The 19,003-nt window shown below is 35.3% G+C and overlaps 3 protein-coding genes across 4 annotated transcripts in view; all 3 read right to left on the minus strand.

Annotated features, from left to right (window-relative positions):
• Nucleotides 1-5,778, minus strand: part of LOC107754513 (syntaxin-3-like) — a 24,794-nt gene extending 19,016 nt beyond the window's left edge. Inside the window, exon 1 of the mRNA XM_016570989.1 lies at nucleotides 5,431-5,778. Within this exon, the coding sequence (XP_016426475.1) occupies nucleotides 5,431-5,460 (30 nt within the window). The 5' untranslated portion in view covers nucleotides 5,461-5,778. The remainder of the gene's footprint in view (nucleotides 1-5,430) is intronic.
• A 3,427-nt stretch (nucleotides 5,779-9,205) lies between these two features.
• Nucleotides 9,206-12,444, minus strand: LOC107754476 (GTP-binding nuclear protein Ran-like). Its single transcript, XM_016570935.1, has 7 exons — nucleotides 12,353-12,444; nucleotides 11,744-11,806; nucleotides 10,447-10,531; nucleotides 10,208-10,333; nucleotides 9,992-10,127; nucleotides 9,564-9,795; nucleotides 9,206-9,472 (listed from the first exon to the last, which is right to left on the minus strand). The coding sequence occupies exons 2-7, from the start codon at nucleotides 11,774-11,776 to the stop codon at nucleotides 9,428-9,430; spliced, it is 657 nt and encodes a 218-aa protein (XP_016426421.1). The 5' UTR covers nucleotides 11,777-11,806; nucleotides 12,353-12,444; the 3' UTR covers nucleotides 9,206-9,427.
• Nucleotides 12,445-14,611: 2,167 nt separating this feature from the next.
• Nucleotides 14,612-17,182, minus strand: LOC107754470 (NADH-ubiquinone oxidoreductase subunit 8-like). 2 transcript variants are annotated; one of them, XM_016570928.1, is made up of 7 exons: nucleotides 17,112-17,182; nucleotides 16,513-16,564; nucleotides 16,353-16,418; nucleotides 16,183-16,272; nucleotides 15,462-15,634; nucleotides 14,957-15,085; nucleotides 14,612-14,783 (listed from the first exon to the last, which is right to left on the minus strand). In XM_016570928.1, the coding sequence occupies exons 2-7, from the start codon at nucleotides 16,553-16,555 to the stop codon at nucleotides 14,652-14,654; spliced, it is 633 nt and encodes a 210-aa protein (XP_016426414.1). In that variant the 5' UTR covers nucleotides 16,556-16,564; nucleotides 17,112-17,182; the 3' UTR covers nucleotides 14,612-14,651. The 2 variants fall into 2 exon arrangements, with proteins under 2 accessions (XP_016426414.1, XP_016426413.1); XM_016570927.1 differs by lacking the exon at nucleotides 16,513-16,564 and adding an exon at nucleotides 16,629-16,738 and having other exon boundaries at nucleotides 17,112-17,123.
• Nucleotides 17,183-19,003: the final 1,821 nt, after the last annotated feature.

The raw sequence follows: 19,003 nt of genomic DNA on the forward strand, positions 1-19,003 counted from the left end.
GTGACGTAGACATGTGGGGGCGTGTTAGAACGAGCCATTTTAGGTAGGCGTGGCTGACTCTTAACTTTTATAAAGAATATCTCTTTGGATTTGAGACTTTAGTCTTTGCAACTTTACAGATCTTCTTTATGCACCAAAAGCTTGTATCACTTCAAAGAGAAAGGAAAAATTGAAATCGCATCATATGACCCCTTTAAATAAACACAGCCTTGGTGAGCATAAGAGACTTCTTTCAAAAACATAAACTCTTTCTGACCCCAAACTTTTGAATGACCTTGTAGATGGCCAGTGTTGGGAAGGTTACTTTGGAAATGTAATAGGTTACAGATTACAAGTTACCCTATTTAAAATGTAACAAGTGTAACTATTTCAATTACTTCATTAAAGTAATGTAACTGATTAGATTTGATTACTTTTCTAAATTTCTAATGTTTTCAACTGTTAATCATTTTCAAACATGTAAACCAGGAAGGGTTAACCTTACGGTATCAACACTGATCACTGTCAGACTTTCAAAATCCTTCATCACTTGAATTAAGATTATAATAATTTAATTTTAAAGCACAGCCACCACAAAATCAGACTTTAGAACCTCTTTTTATTTTGAGATCATTCTGAGGTTAAATAAATATTTAAAATCATAACAAGAAATTGTTTAGTAGCTATGATGCTGTTTTTGAAATTAAACCTTTGCATAGTTATGACAGGAAACTGGTATCTAACAGGCGCGTTTCCATTACCCTTCAAATTGCGCAAATTGAAAATACGCCTAATGGAAACGCGTCAATTTCGCAAAAACGCCCATATATCGCAAAAAAGTTTTTACGCTCGCATGAGGTGGTTTTTCAGGCAATGCGAAAAAGGAATAATACGCAAAATTGCAATGGAAGCGTTTTTTCCGCATTTCCAGGTCACATGGCGTATGTAAAAAGTCATATGATCATTCTTCAATGTACTATAACCTCCAAGAAACACTTCTTACGTGGCCGCTCTCCAGTATAAGGGGCTTTCCCTACCATTAATGCTTAGACAATTTACACTGCACACGTCTGCGGTTGCAGTGTGGCTCTGATACGGTCACTGAAGCTGATTGCGGCCACTCAATGCTTGTGCTTATTCCAGCCGCGCCACGCACGTTTCTGAAGCGGCTCTCTGTGCTGCTTCTGTAAAGATACACGCTTACGCCTCCTTTGAATAAATATAGCCAAAATCCCACCAAAATCCGTTGCCACGACTTATCGCGAGAGGCAAAAGGTTACGATTTAGTCGCATAACATTGGTTAATGGAAACGCCGTCATTTCGCAATACTTTTTTTTATCGACATTTATAAAATATCGCCAAAGTTTTGCGCAAATCTGTAATGGAAACGCGCCGGCTTGGAAGAAATAGTTAATCTTAAAAAATAAAGCATATACATAAACCCAAATAGGAAATAAAACAGTTATTGAATAAACACGTCCTATTCTGTGTACTAAACTCCTGAAATATTGGTGTCTCATATTTTAGAGCAGTCACTGCAATTTATGAAAGAAGTCAATTAAATCTGTATGAGTGTGTGTGAAAAAATTCAGATGTATCCCCTTTGTAATCGTTAACATTTTCATAAGTGACTAATTTAATTACACATTTTTCTCTCAGTAACTGTAAATGATTATAGTTACAATTCAAGATCATCTGATTTCTGCATTTTCACAAAGACTGCCATCATGATCAATGACACAGTTTACACTGCTCAACCAGTCTGTTATTTACATTGAGTTCTCACTGTGTTAGTTATGATGAACCTATGCATGAGACTGGAGAAATTGTGTTGCAATAAGGAGATCATTGTGATATTTGTGTGTCAGTAGACTGTGTTCGGCTACATTGATGCAACAGGAGTCGTTCTAAATATAATGCTGTAATCAACACTTCTCACAATCAGTTAATCTTTGCGGCTGTTGCAGAAAAACACAGTAAATGTTTTCTAGAGAGCTCCACATGTAATGTTCATTTCATATGCAAAGATGTTAGCCAATCATAGCAGCGGCCGTTTAGATTGGCGTCTCACAGCAAGCATGCAATGAAATCAGGGTAGAAAATTACCATTAATATCTAAATGTGACTGTTTTTGATGAAAAAAGAAACTAAGATTATAAACACACCTCAGGAAACATTATGAAATAATTTTACAAATGCATTTCATGAGCCCTTTACTATTGGCAATAACATTAAATTAATTGTATTATTCATGCTGATAACATGAATGTTGCAGGGTGACGTATGAATCTCTGACCCAAGCAATAATTTTTCTATATCTACAGAGCCCGTAGGACAAATGTATATTTATTGTGGCCACAAATTATGAATTTGTTTCATCGTTTTATTAATTAGTTCCATTGTTTTAGTTAAAATACAGCCACAAATTAAGAATTAGTTCCCTCGTTTTATGAATTAGTTCCCACGTTTTAGTTAAATTATGGCCACAAATCAATAGCCTAATTCATTCCCTTGTTTTGATATAATTAAATAAATATTTTTAATGTATTTTTTCCATGCATGTCAGGTGTAGGACTAATTTGGTGGCAGCTGGTTACTTAACATAGTACATTTTTGTAAAAGACTATCAACTAAGGTCTAACATAATGAAATATTATGAAAACAAGCACTTACTGAGATTGTACTAAAGAATTTCAGCTGAACTGTTCCTGTGACAAAATGTAATTTTACCCATCCTGCTGACAAAGACATCAGCTCTCTTTTCAAGTTTATTTGTAGTATCAACAATGTGTTGCCAAACCAACGGGTTTTTGTGAAGGTCAAAGACACTCACTTACACACACACACGAATGCAGAGTGCTGGAAAAGCTGTGAACTGAGGTAAAGAGATAAGTCTACAAGAGACTTCCTGCTGAGGGAAAATGAGAGAGAGAGAGAGAGAGAGAGAGAGAGAGATAGCGTCTTACTAGATTAAAGTATAGTGAGTTCAAGTTAACAGTGTGCCTTAAGAGTAAAGTCTATAATGTGTGCGATACAGTGTGTTTTTCACTCATCATCCTGCTAACCTTACAGAAGTAGGGCTATTGGAGATCCCGGAAGGACACAAAAACAAATTCACTCTCACACAGTGTTCAGCTGTTTAATGTCCCACAGTTCCTTTAGTGCTCCAAGAAGAGCACCAGTGTGTGTGTGTGTGTGTATACTGAGCCTATAACACTCTTATATACACACAAAGAAGAGGAGAACAGTGCGGCCACACCAAGTTAAACATTACAGGCAGACACAGACAGAAAAACCCAGGTATTGGGAGGTTAGAGCGGAAGATCTTTTACTCTCAGCAGGATTTCCTACAGCACAGAGGGTCACACGCAGACATGCCCCCAAGCAACTGATTTTAGTGCTGTTTGCTAAGACAAGTATCGCTAATACTATTACTCATAGTTAAGGTTAAAGATTTGAACAAACACCTAAACCTACAAAAAGCACTTTACTGTGTAATTAGTATTAAGTTTTATGGAGTAACTCTTCCAGGCCTGCTGAATGATCAAATCATGCAACTTGTGCTATTAAAGTGACTGGACTTAAGGTTTTGCCCTGGTGGACTATAAAACTGGTAAAAAAAAAATCTGATATTTTCGTACCTTAACAAAGAAACGTTTAAAGATTAAACCACTAAAAGGACCATACAACAACAAAAAAAAAACCTGAGTGAGATTTTCTGTATGCAAAACAGCACGGAAACACAACTATGACTAATGTAAATAAGGTTCGGCCATAAACACACATGCACAAGTTCCTCTTGCCTGCTCGGCAGCTTCAGGTAACAAAGTCAACAAAGGAAATATTTGACTGAGGCAGAGTCGCCACAGAAACAAATCCTCACCTCTGACCCTGCCCATAAGATCTGACACCCTCTCCAAAACATCCGAATAAACTCAGCCCTACCAATCCCTGCCAACAGTACTCTAGTATCATATCATACACTCTACAGTAATGTCATCAGGCGGTAATACCATAGCACTTTGATATACCATATTCATGCATCACAAAATTTAGTGCACACTTCAATTTGCCTGAAAAAAATACCATCATACTGCCATAATACATGCCGAAAAAGCTTTGTTGTTTCATGGATCATGTCTAAAAAAAATTATATATGCCCAGAAAAAACATGGTAGTAACATGGTACATGTCTGAAAATATGACACACCAAGACAGGATTCAGTGTGCAGGTTAAAAGCATGCCCAAATGCCAAGGTAGTATTGAGTTACATGTCTAAAAACACTGTATATATCAAAAACCATGGTAGTACCATAATGATACATGTAGCATTGGGTTATAATCTAAAAAACATGGTACATAATAAAAAAAAATGGTAGTATAGTGTTATATGTCTGAAAAACATGGTACATAATCAAAAAAACATGGTATTACCATCATACATGCCCACAAATGTGCTAATTTTGGGTTTTATGCTTGAAAACATGTTACATATAAAAAAAAATATGCAGCACTATGATACATGCCCCAAATGTGGTAGTAGGTTATTGGGTTATAAGTCAAAAAAAAAAAAAACCTTGCCAATACCATCATGATACATGGCCAAAAACCATGGTAGTTTTGCCTAGTAGCATGGTATACAAAAACATGGTAGCATTAGGGCATATATCTGAAAAACAAAGAACATAGTACCATAGTAGTACCATGGTACATTATACTCTACATAAAACATGGTAGTACAGGATTATATGTCTGAAAAACATGGTACATATAAATAAAATGTTAGTACTATGGGGCATATACATAAAAAAAAACATGAAATTTGTGCAACAACAACAACATCAACAACAACAACAAAAAAACATGTCCGAACATCATGGTAAATGCCCAAAAAGCAGAAAAACAAAACTATGGTTGGTTTATTTATTTAATTTAATTTATTTTTATTTATTTATTTTGTACATTTTATTTTTGGTTAGTGTGGCAACGGAATGGATGGCAAACTCTGTCTATTGTTATTTGTTTATTTTTCAATAAGCATTTTAAGATCATCCCCATCTCTCCAGAGGCCCGTGACCCCCTCCATGAGTCAAGTGACCACATCAGCTGTCCAGCAGTGTCTACTCTCCTCTATTCACTCCTTACACCACATCTAATATAACTTATGCTGCCTTCAGTGAGCACTTGTTGGACACTCATCCACACAGACTCCATTTTAGACGCTTTTTAACTTTTAGATAATTTCTCTTTGGATCAACAGCCACAAAAAGTACAAAACGTTACTAAATGTTCCTTCTTCATACTATCATCACAGTCTAACAGCACTGAATCTGAAGAGGAGGTTTGAGTTGAACTCCATTGCGTATATAATGTCATTCCCATACACTTGTGTGAATAAGAGCTCGCCTCCGTCGCGTTTACTGAACAAGAAATAGAAGCAGACACTTACCGCCTTTAGTTGCTCCAGTCGGTCCTTCATCTTTCAATCTATTGGTTAACACTGTCTAAAAATAAAATAAATAAATAATAAATAGGAGCGAGTCAGAGTCAAAAGTAGCGTCCGCTCCTGAAGTCCTCGTATTCCTGCTCCGCTGTGTCTTGTTATGGCACCAGCTCCATGCAATATGGCTGCTCTTCTCCAAACCAGGAGTTTTTTCCTCTAAATCTATCCGCTCAGAGGATTAAAACAACAGTTGTGTTCAGTCTGCTTAATCTGTTTTCCTCCCTCTCCCTCTTTTCTCGTTATAATCGGTCTGAAAGAGCTCTCTCTCTCTCGCTCTTTCTCTCTCTCTCTCTCTCTCTCACCTAGGTGTGTGCACTCAAATCCATATTTATTCCCTGAAACTGTTTCAATGTGCCATTTTTTTTATTTATTTTCAAGTAAATGTGCTATTTGCTGATAGCAATGCATCACATACTAAAGACCGGTGGTCTGGTCAAGTTTTACTGATCAAATAGATATTCCGATATTGACTATAAACCGTTTCAGTTTTACTGAAACCATTGGGACATTTCATGCATGGCCTTTTTGAAAATCAAATGGCACCGATTCCATTTGTGATAGCTGTTAGATGTTTTAAAATAATATAAACAATCCATATTTATTCCCTGAAACTGTTTCAATGTGCCATTTTTATTTTTATTTTCAAGCAAATGTGCTATTTGCTGATAGCAATGCATCACATACTAAAGACCGGTGGTCTGGTCAAGTTTTACTGATCAAATAGATATTCCGATATATTGACTATAAACCGTTTCAGTTTTACTGAATCCATTGGGACATTTCATGCATGGCCTTTTTGAAAATCAAATGGCACCGATTCCATTTGTGATAGCTGTTAGATGTTTTAAAATAATATAAAATCAACCTAGCACGAGAAGGAAGTGATTAGGCTATAAATATATCAAATATCTGTAATTCCCGCACAATAGGGAAATTAAAGATATTTTTAAAAAATAATAATTTGAATTTGAAAAAAGGAGTTTAAGTTAATTTTATGATTTTTTTTTTTCAGTTTAAATGAAACTTTCTTGGCTATATCTAACTATTATAATAAAAAAAATGCCATAATTATTAAATGTATATATTAAAATAAATATTTAAACCTTATTTTAATGAAAATATTTGTAATGAACTAATTTTAATTAGCCTACATAACAATTTTCTCATATATTTTGTGCATTGTTGCCAGGAAGTGATTAGGCTATAAATATATCAAACATCTGTAATTCCCGCACAATAGGGAAATTAAAGATATTTTTTTTTTAAATAATTTGAATTTGAAAAAAGGAGTTTAAGTTAATTTTATGATTTTTTTTTTCAGTTTAAATGAAACTTTATTGGCTATATCTAACTATTATAATAAAAAAATGCCATAATTATTAAATGTATATATTAAAATAAATATTTAAACCTTATTTTAATGAAAATATTTGTAATGAACTAATTTTAATTAGCCTACATAACAACTTTCTCACATATTTTGTGCATTGTTGCCAATTCTGTTTTAATACATTTCTTTGTCTGATTCATTTAGAAGTTTCATTGAATACGTATTGCATTTCCAGAAAGTTGACACTGCTTTTCATTGACCATTTACTGTAAATGTAAAATAAATAAATATATTTTTTATACCCAATTTGCCCGTAATAGCTAATAATCATTTAAATAACAGAAACTATTGCATTACTAACTAATATTTATGGTAGGTATTCATTATACTAACACATTTTCTTTAGTTTCTACTAATTATTCTTGTCTTAAAAAAAAACACAATATAATTTTTTTCTCTCACACACTTACAGCGGACGGAGTTAAAGATCAATGAGTATAGGCCACTTCACCACACATGAAGCACGAGAGCTGACATTCATTAACCCTCTCTGCTCTGTCAACACTAAGCGGATAAGGCAGCGCAGTCAAACCCATCATCATGACTGTCTGTGATCACTAAACCCTTCCTTCTGAAAGTTTGTGAACCCGTAGCTCTCACATGAGTGAGATAAATGACTATCTTCTGCCCTCTGCTGGTACCATTGTATTATGGCGCAGTACGAAGGAACTGCGCTGCGTCATTATTACGAAAAAGTACAGTTACTGATTGTTTTATTACACCAGGCAGCGCAGTCAAACCCATCATCATGGCTGTCTGTGATCACTAAACCCTTCCTTCTGAAAGTTTGTGAACCCGTAGCTCTCACGAGTGAGATAAATGACTATCTTCTGCCCTCTGCTGGTACCATTGTATTATGGCGCAGTACGAAGGAACTGCGCTGCGTCATTATTACGAAAAAGTACAGTTACTGATTGTTTTATTACACCAGTCATCAAAAACAAAACGACAGACTTCTTACATTGTTTGAAGGAGAACCTCATATTACTTTAGAGTAGTAACTGATTATTGGACTACTGTATTTTGACAAGAAACTATGGTCACATTTTGTAAAGTCAGCCAATAGAGATGAAGGCAGCTTTTGATATTATACTATTTTTAAATAAAAATCATTAACGTAAATATAATGCATAAATATAAAATTGCTTATAACAGTTTTTATAACTGATACTGAAGTCTTGGCTCCATGTTGAATGTTCATCATGGGATACACAAATTCCACGATAATTTAAATCACTTAAAAATACATCGTATTTTCCCTTATAATGTGATAATTTAAATATTTTTTAAACATGTCTAGATGGATTTCGGCCTGTGGCATCTCCGAGGACTTATTAACTGTGCAGCCACTTAAACTCAACTTCATAATTTTAACGTTATTATTATGCAAGTATAGAATGTGACAATATTTGCATGTGCCAAATACAGAATAACCAGAACACACATATATACTAATGCCCAACATTACACGTCCATAGCTGATATTATTTTAACATTAGTAAATGCCATGCAAAAATTTAAATGTATTAATTTTACAAAAATATTTGTAATAATTTTTCCCCATGTGCTGTTGCCTATTGTTTTCTTGTCTAATTGACTGATGCTTAATTTAATATTTATTACATTTTCACAATGTTAAGAACCTTTTTATCAAATTTAGTATACCATTTAATAGACTATTTTTAAAAAGTGACTTTTACTAACTTTTCCAATACTTGGTGCCCATTTCATGTTTACTGGCATAGCATCATTTTACATACTAGTAACTCTTCAAACATGTACATAAAAAAAAAAACAAGTAAAACGGTTTGACTCCTCAGTATGAACAATGAGATTTTGCCTTGCACTGAACACCTGAGTCAGTTTACGCAAGACACCTCACCCATATTTATATAATACCACATCATACCTTAAACTAGGTACATGCTGTTCTATTCTCATGGACGCCATGGATTGTTGTTAGACTCGACAGCAATTTGCACAACAAAAATACCCACAGTATTTAAATATCACAATCAATGACTAGCAACTTCACATTTTAGACCAGAGCAATACTATGCTTCTTTGTCTGAGCAAATGCAAAAGAAACTTTCAGAAAAATGCTTTACATGTAAACAACTGAATGGAAAAAGGGAAATTATCAGTCCTGTTTCACAAGCAGCCCACCACAATTTAAAATGTTCACTCTGACAGTTATTTTGCTCAAAAAAAGACCAAGCAAGGATTATTATATTGAGAATGTTTTTATTCCAAGTGCTTAGAGCCTTACATAGAGAAGTAAGCACTGGGACACTCGACCTGCTCTCACACCTCTGAGTGAGTGAGTGTGTGTCAGTGTAGGCATGTCTGCATGTGCGTGTCTGGTGGCAACAGTTAGCATGTCTACAAAGAAATGAACCACACGATTGACTCCAATTCAAAACACAAAACAAACCAAAAACTGAAAAATAAAAATATTCTGCGCTGGGGTTTTACAGTAAAAGGGGCAGGGGGAGGAACCGTCACCAGGAAATCCCAGTGACATTTACCATAAGGAGGTCAGACGCTAACAGGTTAAAGGTCGTCATCTTCATCTGGGAGAGCTGTTTCTGATGCCACCTAGAAGAGAAATGACAATTACAGATCAGCACGGATTAAACGGGAACACATTTGGGAGCAGCAGCAGGTATATTCTCCATGATGCACTTACTTTCAAGTCGTGCTCATACTGTGCAGCAAGTGATGGATCCATAGCAATTTCAGGTGGTGCAAGGGCAGGCATCTCGACAAACTCCAGATTAGGGTCGCCGATCAGCTTCCGTGCGAGCCACAAGAAGGGCTTCTCAAAGTTATAATTACTCTTGGCAGAGATGTCATAGTACTGAGGAAGAGAGAGAAGGATACGTCGATTTATCCTTACATTTACAGTCAATATCAGCCTGACATTCAGTCTTTACTAATGCACTTATTGTCTACAAGCTGATAACTTGAAGTTGCATTGAATTGGAAGTAGTCACAGATAATTTCCATATTGTACCATACATTCATGTTGTGTTTTTGCATATTATTCTTTTTATTATCCGTGTCATTCTGTTGCACTGTGGAGCTTCTGTCACTAAAACAAATTCCTCGTATGTGTCCTTGATGTCCACTTTGTTACCGCACAGCACTATGGGAATGTTCTCGCACACACGCACCAAGTCACGATGCCAGTTGGGCACATTTTTATAGGTCACTCGAGAAGTTACATCAAACATGATGATTGCACACTGAGCTGTAATGAGACAGATGCACATGTTAAACCACTGCTGGACAGTAAAGGTGTATAGTGTATATATGATAAAAGCTGCATACCCTGGATATAATATCCATCTCTCAGGCCTCCGAACTTCTCTTGTCCGGCTGTGTCCCATACATTATATTTGATGGCTCCTCTGTTAGTGTGGAAGACCAGGGGATGTACCTCAACTCCAAGCGTGGCTAAGAGGACAGAGAGAAATTTAAAAGCCGCCCATTGCGGTGACTCTGTCGCACCAAAGCCACACATTCCTCCAGAAGAGTTGCGTCGAGATGCCATGTGATGCAAAACTTACCAACATATTTCTTTTCAAACTCCCCAGTCAAGTGTCTCTTCACAAAGGTGGTTTTCCCCGTACCTCCATCTCCTACCAGAACCAGCTGTGGACGAGAAACAGTTTGCATGAGTGACCAACATTGTTCCCAAACAACCGGTTTTACAGTAGTTAATGTCACAAAGCCAAAGCAGTAAGGAAATACTACACTGTATCCATTTCAAATAAGAATTTACGGCTTGAATAATTAAATGCTCTTTTGTGAGACTCATTGTAAAACTACACAGAATACTGGTACTTAAATCCTGAACAAATATATAAATTGAGGCCATAAGGTAACCCATATAATCCCATGTGTTATTCATGATCAGAATTTGTTTACAAATTTGAAGGGTTGATATATTTTATGCAAAGTTGGATGATAAATTAATTTCCACCGTCTTGATTTCATGTAAACATTATTAAATGGCTGGTGTGAACAGTCACATGAACACAATTATATTATAACTGGGTTTGTTATAAATGTAATATCATTTTAGAGGTGTGATATATATATATATATATACACACATGATTGCGAATAACTGGCAGATAACTGGAAAAACTGTGCCAATAGCAGGTTTTCCATGGATATTTCTGTGATAATTACGGTCTTATTTTGCATAATCTCCTTATCATGCAGTCTTAATCATGCACAGCATAGTTTTTGCTTGTTTTATTGGATTAGTCTTCTATAAAGAACAATATTTGTTTAAAAAAAAAACACGGGTTGAGGCTGTGAATTATCAATACTCTGTTGCATATATAATTTTCATATTACATGTAATTATGTCAGTGGGGACATTCGTGTTAACAGCCCCATCTTGAATGAGCACCTGATTCATTAGAAAATATTAGGTTTCAAAAGTATTAAATGGTTGTTTTATTTATATGTATGTATTTGGTTTATAATTCCTCTCAGCACCATAATTGCCTTACAGTAAAATCAATAAAATTGTGACTTGGGCAGGCGTAATTTTCAGTCACATTATTAGCAGAAACAAAAACAGCAAGTTTTTTAGAGAGAGAAAGTATGTAATTTGTGACGACGCACTACTTAAATGTGTAAAACACAGTAAATTACACAGCAGAACTGAAATTACACGAAAAACAAATTCTCCTTATATATTCTCAGTCTCTTATCTTAGCGTTGGTTATCGCGTACAAATCTGCTAATTCACTTCCAAACCGTTTAGCAATTCTTAGCGCTAACAAGTAAACAGACTCTTTAATTCGTTACTCCAGCCTGTCGTCACTTTAAAGGTTTTAGTTTGGTTACCTTGAACTGAACTTGTGGCTCGTTCTCTGCCATTGCTGTGTTGGTCTTTGTGCTGCAGTCACTCTGCGGGAGAGATGGCGGGACACGGTTAGTCACAGCACACACAAGGCCGCACCAGTCACAAAATACAACCACAATTACACAAAACTCCACAACAATACGACTTTCTCACTCATATTAAAAGTCAAACAGCATATGAAACTCAAAACAAACGACTGTGTTCAGCAACGAACAACTCCCGCGTCTAAATAAAAGGATGCGCGCCAACACACGAGGCCGCTGCTTCTGGAGCCGCTTATAAAGGCCTCAAACAGGCCATCAACGCGGAAATCAATACATGACGCATTTAAACGAAGGTAAACGAGTGAAATTGTCAAAGAGGCGAACAAAGCGAGCGTTGTTCCCGCCAGCATCGCGCGCTGCGACAGAGACGAGCCGTGATCAAACACTCATAACTCCACATCAGCGGCGATTAAAAGCGATCCGAGCGACTTAAGACAACTTCAGTAATTAACAAGGGCTTTCGGGCGTGTTTCGTGTTCGGCGGAAAACAGGGCGTCTTTGTGAAAGGCGCTCGCGGCGCGCGGATTGGCGGCGTCCCGTACTCACCGGTGCTGAAGCGATCGAGGAAGAGAGCAAATGGCTGCGTCCGCGCGGGATTCAGCATGGCTCACATAAACGCTTCCGCCCAACCACGTGACGCAGCGGCGCCGCGCGACGATCGCGCCCTCTGGCGTCACAGCGCGCGATCAACTCCAATGCTCACTGTCCGAGCTGGACAGTAACTGATTACGTGCATATTATGTAGGCTACATGTGGATTGCGTAATCAGAATCCAAAAATTAAGTACTCATATTTTTAAAATAGGCCTACTCGTAATCAGACTACTGTTAGCCTACTTTTTTTTATTGATTACATGATTACACAACTGCAATAATTTATTCATAATTTATCCCAAATTCCTCTTTTTCATCTTTTAAGCTTTCCTTTCTAAAATAGACTATAAAATAGGCCTACTCGTAATCAGACTACTGTTAGCCTACTTTTTTTTATTGATTACATGATTACATATTATTTACACAACTGCAATAATTTATTCATAATTTATCCCAAATTCCTCTTTTTCATCTTTTAAGCTTTCCTTTCTAAAATAGACTACTGCTTATATACACTTAGAAAGTCTTCCAGTTTAGTGGACATTCACACAGATCAGTCATTAGTGGCTACATTGCATTTGACCACTGGATTTACAAAAAATCATTACAGGTTTAAGAAGTGTTTCAACATTGCATCAACTACTGATGAACACATTCATTTTTATTTGAATTATCACTCAGTCGATTATTTTGTCATGTATTACTTTGTTGTTCAAAACATTAAAATGCACAAATTCACCAACTTTTTTGGCATCTGATCCTCTTTCACCTAATATACAGTATTTTTATTTGAAGTCCCCCTGCTACTGATGAACACATTCATTTTTATTTGAATTATCATTATTTTATATAATTGGTGATTATTTTGCCATGTATTACTTTGTTGTTCAAAACATTAAAATGCACAAATTCACCAACTTTTTTGGCATCTGATCCTCTTTCACCTAATATACAGTATTTTTATTTGAAGTCCCCCTGAGATTTTAAAATAAATATTTTAATAATGAAGTATCACATTTGCATGTTCATGGTTCTCTGACACTGATTATAGTCATATGCATGCAGGTAAACAAATAAAATATTAATTTTTGATTTTGATTCATTTTAGAATTATTTATTTTAATTTAACATTTTTATGAATTAATTAATTATTAGATTTTCATTGAACTCATAAACCCCCTGCAGTTTCTTCACAAACCCAGTTTGGGAAACCTTGATGTAATGTAGCCTAATGTTTAATACACTATGATGATTGATTTAATACACCTCAATCACTGGGTAAACAAATATATGACACTCACACATAATTGTGCTTAATAAATATTTAATTTCTGTAATGCACTATTGTTTTGGGAACAAACAGGAACTGTGAGACAAAAGATACAAGTAGGCTACATATGGTGGACTGTAGCCTGAGAACTGGAATAAGTTCTAGAAATAGAATAAAATATGAAATACAGAAGGTGCTCTTATGTATAATACAATATATTATGGAATATACAATGTGAGTTATCATTACAGTTAATTATTATCATTATAAGACAAGAAATACACCATAATTTGTTAATAGTTTTATTTATATCATTAAGTCACTTTCTCAGAGAATAAACAAATATGCTAATTCTAATATTCACATACAACTGTGCATAATATGTGCTCTGGGAATAACCTATTATGTTTGAATGCACTGCTTTAAATAACAGATTTCTGTGTTCATATTATTATATTCGACTACATGAAATAATATATAATTAACAATTTCATATAATATATACATAAAATGTTAAAAATATTATTGGATGTACAATATATATTTCACATTTATACAATAATGTAGGCTGAATACGATATAGGCCTAAGTAAACATAGCCAACAATAATAATATTTGTAATCTAAACAGTTAAATTATCAACATTTATTAACATCACATTAAAGAAGTACACCATAATTTATTTTGTCATTAAATCACTTTATCAGAGAAGAAATACATATGTGAATTCGCTGTGAATTTTTCATATATAATTGTGCGTAATATGTGCCCCTGAGTATAACCTGCTATGTTTGAATGTTTTATGTAATACAGATATATAAACATTCATTGCACATTACATTGTGTGTCGCGCTTGCTTTGTGCGTTTAGACAGCAAAGTGCCAGTTTCACTATATGATCCAGGCAGCTTCTGAAATGATGTTTTCTATTGATTTGCTGTTGTTTTTTGCTGTTATCAGGATGTTGTCTGAGCTTTCATGGTTCATCTGTACAGGTAATCTGCCTGAATGTTAGCAGCAATCTCAGCCTCCCATCGATCTCCATTATTCAACAGTTTCTCCTTATTATACAGCAGCTCTTCATGAGTCTCAGTGGCATATTCAAAATTAGGGCCCTGGCACAGAGAGAGGGGGAAATGATTAGATTATCAGTGGAACCAGTGTATAACTTCAGCTGTTTTGGACTAAATGTCTTCTCTGTGATGTGTCACATCAGCTATATCTACTGAATCTATATGTAGTACAACTATTTGTATCTTATGTCTCAGTGTAATGCATGTGTGTATACCTCTACGATTGCATCCACAGGACAGGCCTCCTGGCAGAATCCACAGTAGATGCATTTGGTCATGTCAATGTCACAACGGGTTGTTCTTCTGCTGCCATCTGCACGGGTCTCTGCTTCTATAGTGATGGCCTGCAGGAGACAAAAGCACTGCTGACACACATCCTGCAGAGCTAATCACTAAACTAACTAAAACGGAAACCATAAAAAACGTTTGTTACTTGAGATCAAATAGACTTTAACTGAAATAAAATAAAATATGAAGCTAAAAACTTAAAATAAATCATTTTATTTCAGCTAGAGTAGTTGCCAAGAATACACTTCTTATTTTCATTTAGTTTGAACTGATGTATTAAAATAACTCAAACTGAAACTGAAATAAATATTCTATAGACATAAAAAAAACAAGAATTCAAAACAACAAAATTTTAAATGTTAAAAATAAAAACTATAATAGTATCTCATTGATAATAAAATAACACTGTTATATATATATATATATATGTACCTGAGCAGGACACACAGCCTCACACTGTTTGCATGCAATACAGCGCTCCTCTCCGTTTGGATACCTGCGCAGTGCATGTTCACCACGGAAACGGGGAGAGAGAGGGCCTTTCTCAAATGGATAATTAATAGTAGCTGGTTCTCTAAACAAATAACTCATGGTCATGCCCAAACCTGCAATACAGACGAAGAATATAATAATAATAATAATAATAATAAATTAGTGTTGTTATTTTTTGTTTGTATTATTATTATCTGAATATCATTAGTTTATAATAATTATTATTATTCATGGCTAAACCTGCAACAGATACATAATATAATAATAATAATAGAAAAACAATATAATATTTATTATTATTATTATTATTAATAATATCCAAACATGCAAAAGACACAGAACATAACATAATAATAATAATAAAATTAATAATATAATTACATAATAAAATAAGAATAAGTATGATCACAGAATAATAATAATAATAATAATTATTATTATTATTATATTCTGTCTCTGTATGGCAGGTTTTGACATGAATAATAATATTATTATTTTTATAATGAGGATAATAATAAGAACAACAACAACAATTTATTATGATCATTATTATGTATTCGAACAACACAAATTTATATATTGCAAAGCCTCAGCATGTTGGTCCAAATGCAAAAAAAAGTACCATAAATACAGGCAGAAAAAGATGTAAACAAGCAGACACCTCTGAACAGTTCGGTCCACAGCAGTGTTTGTGCTGCGCGGTCTGTGATGGACTTCATGTCCATAGGCAACTCCTCAGCATTCACATTTTCTATAGAGAGTCAGAGAGAAGGACATTGTAGGACATTGTGTAGGGTGTGAGAATGCAGGTCTATTTGTGTATGATCTTACTGTAGCCTCCCCTGTGGATGGTACGGCTGAAGGGACGGGCAGGTCCAAGTCTGGCTGCGAAAGTGCCTTAATGAAATAAAACAATTTTGCTTCAGTACGAGCAATAAATACAACATCAGATATTCTCAGACTGCTGCATCACATCTAAACATAAACTCACCTGTGCGGCATGAGAAATACAGTATGCGCAATGTCACCTCCATCCTAATCAGCTAAAGACAGACAAATATTTATGTTCATGATTAATATAGTTTTATGTCAGTGGTGCAAATATACCTCTTATATTGAAATTGAAACAGTCGGGCTTCATGCCAAATGAAGAGATCTGTGCCATAAGCCTGCTGCTGCTAATCTCCTTTCCCAATCTGTCAGACTTTATGAAACAACTTGTGTCATACAAGTAAATTAATGTTTTACAAATGCCTGATAACACACTGTTTTGAGGTAGACTAATAATTGTCTGTGTGGTTTATTCTATTTATTTAATATGATAAAATTGTCTTTAGGCAAAGATGCCGACTAAAGCAAGGAGTTATATATTTGTAAAGTTTTTTAGTTATTGTTTTTATTTATTCATTTACCATTCCTTACGCTTTTAAACCCCCAAAAGTAACCCTAACCCAAGTCACACATACATTGTCCCGCTGTCCGTGGCCGTCTCGTTAAGTAACGTTAAACTGCATTAAAAACAATGCAACATTCCGTTGATTAAGTATTCAGATTAGTCGAAGGTATACATATTCACAGTAATGAATTCACCAGGATGCTTCGGTCGGTTGGTAAGTGATTACAGGATCTTTCCAGCACTTGCGCTTTTAAGAGAGCCCACTGGTCACGTGGTGTCCCTCAACCTGCTGCGTGGAAGACACGAGCGATTTATATGTGTCTTTTTATCCCGCAACTAAATGGCATTAGTGAAATATTGTTTATTTTACTTTATTATTCCATATTTTATTTTATTTTGAGAGGCGGTATTAAGCCACTGGTGTGCCGCTATGTTTAGTGGCACATCCGGTGTTGTTAAAAAAAGAAAGAAAGAAAGAAAGAAATGTATTTATAAGCTTTTATACGTTTTATAAATCGTTAATTTTTTTTTTTAATGCAGTCAGTTTGTGGTAAACGTGTTTCTGAGCATCATGTGCCACTGAATGTATCAGGGCCGGATATTAACGGGGGGTTGTATCAAAAATTCCACCAAAATGAACAAAATACCCTCAAATTTAAGATAATGGGGCTGTATTTGCCCAGCAAAATTAAATTAAATCTATTACGGCGTTCGCAATAAAATGTGAGAATGAACGATGAGTGCCAATTTGCGAAATTACGATGGTCCCATAAATTGGTCCCATACATTACATAATGATAATAAAAAATTATAATATAAGTAAACAATAATATATTATAGGCTACATTTGAATAAATAAAACAGTTGGAAAAAATATATGACACAATATGTTGTAAAATAAATGTACCGTGTTATTTGTTATGATAGGCTACCATTTAATCCCTAAATATTTTACACACAAAACATCATTCATCATTAGACATTGTTTTAATGTCTGTTTTAATCTCCTGGTCTCTCGTTTCATGCATTTTTGTTGTAGGCCTAATGCACATCTTATATGTTTGCATTTTTTTTTTAAGTGTAGCTACAAAAGATCCTCTGCTAAAACTCGAATAAAAACATTTTAACACAGAAATTCTGTTTGAGCGCTGATATATCACAGAGGAATTCAGAAGGTGCCGCGGGAATATATAAAGCGCGAGACTCAGCTGCTCACTTCGCGGCGAGTAAAGAGTGTGTTATAAACAGTGTTTACCGTGAGTTTACAGTTGTTGATAGCGTTTTATCGTGCTGATTATGGGACAGCGACTATCTCGTGGAGAGAAAGCGGAGGGACAACACTGACACCCACCGACCACACGAGCTCCATCCTCTCCTGAAGAGACGCCTGTGACTATCGGCGAGGAGGAGAGGAGACAAGACCAAGAAGAAGAGGCAGAAAAAGAGCAGGTTTCGGAGGTTTGCTTCTTTCTTCTGTTGTTTCTCTCCCCACAAATCCACCAAAGCTCAGAGTGAGCAGAGTGAGGAGGAGCAGGACACTGGTGTGTCTCCATCCAGGAGCTGTACTGATGATACATCAACATGAACATCAAAAAGTCTATTAATCATTGACACACATCACCATCACATTACACAAATGCAAATAAATACGTTTTTCCACTACATGTGATAAATGTTATATTTCAGAATATATCAAGATTCAAGTAACCAAACGTAATTCCTGAATTAAGAATTAATATGAGTATGCAATATATTATAGATATTATTTGATTAAAACCCAGATTTTGGTTGATATTGCTGTCTTTAGATCAGACTTTTCTGCAGGACGTCTTCTGTAGAGGACAAAGATCATCAGGAGTCTCCTTCCAGTGCTCCTGAAGACCCCTCACTGCCGAGGAGCAGCAAATGCAGGACGTCCAGCCTCAAGATCAGGACAGTCCAGTCAGTCCTTCAGCAGATGAGTCCTTCACATCTGAGACATCTGGACTAGGGCTGGGTAAAAAAATATAAATATCTCGATATTAATCGATTCTCATTTTTATGGAACGATATTGATTCTTAAATCCCAAGAATCGATTATTCTAGC

Source organism: Sinocyclocheilus rhinocerous, unplaced genomic scaffold (assembly GCF_001515625.1).
Source record: "Sinocyclocheilus rhinocerous isolate Xijiao unplaced genomic scaffold, SAMN03320098_v1.1 scaffold50, whole genome shotgun sequence".
NCBI classification, from domain to species: domain Eukaryota; kingdom Metazoa; phylum Chordata; class Actinopteri; order Cypriniformes; family Cyprinidae; genus Sinocyclocheilus; species Sinocyclocheilus rhinocerous.

Bases quoted from the DNA above. Each gene is read 5' to 3' on its own strand.
- LOC107754476 (XM_016570935.1), bottom strand. From the start codon at position 11,776: ATGGCAGAGAACGAGCCACAAGTTCAGTTCAAG. The intron at 10,334-10,446 runs GTAAGTTTTGCA...CTGTCCTCTTAG, and splicing joins GTTTGAAAAGAAATATGTTG to CCACGCTTGGAGTTGAGGTA. The intron at 9,796-9,991 runs CACATACGAGGA...AAGACTGAATGT, and splicing joins AACAAAGTGGACATCAAGGA to CAGGCTGATATTGACTGTAA.
- LOC107754470 (XM_016570927.1), bottom strand. From the start codon at position 16,686: ATGGCACAGATCTCTTCATTTGGCATGAAGCCCGACTGTTTCAATTTC. The intron at 16,273-16,352 runs GTAAGATCATAC...GACTCTCTATAG, and splicing joins CATCCACAGGGGAGGCTACA to AAAATGTGAATGCTGAGGAG. The intron at 15,086-15,461 runs GTACATATATAT...TGTCTCCTGCAG, and splicing joins AGGCTGTGTGTCCTGCTCAG to GCCATCACTATAGAAGCAGA.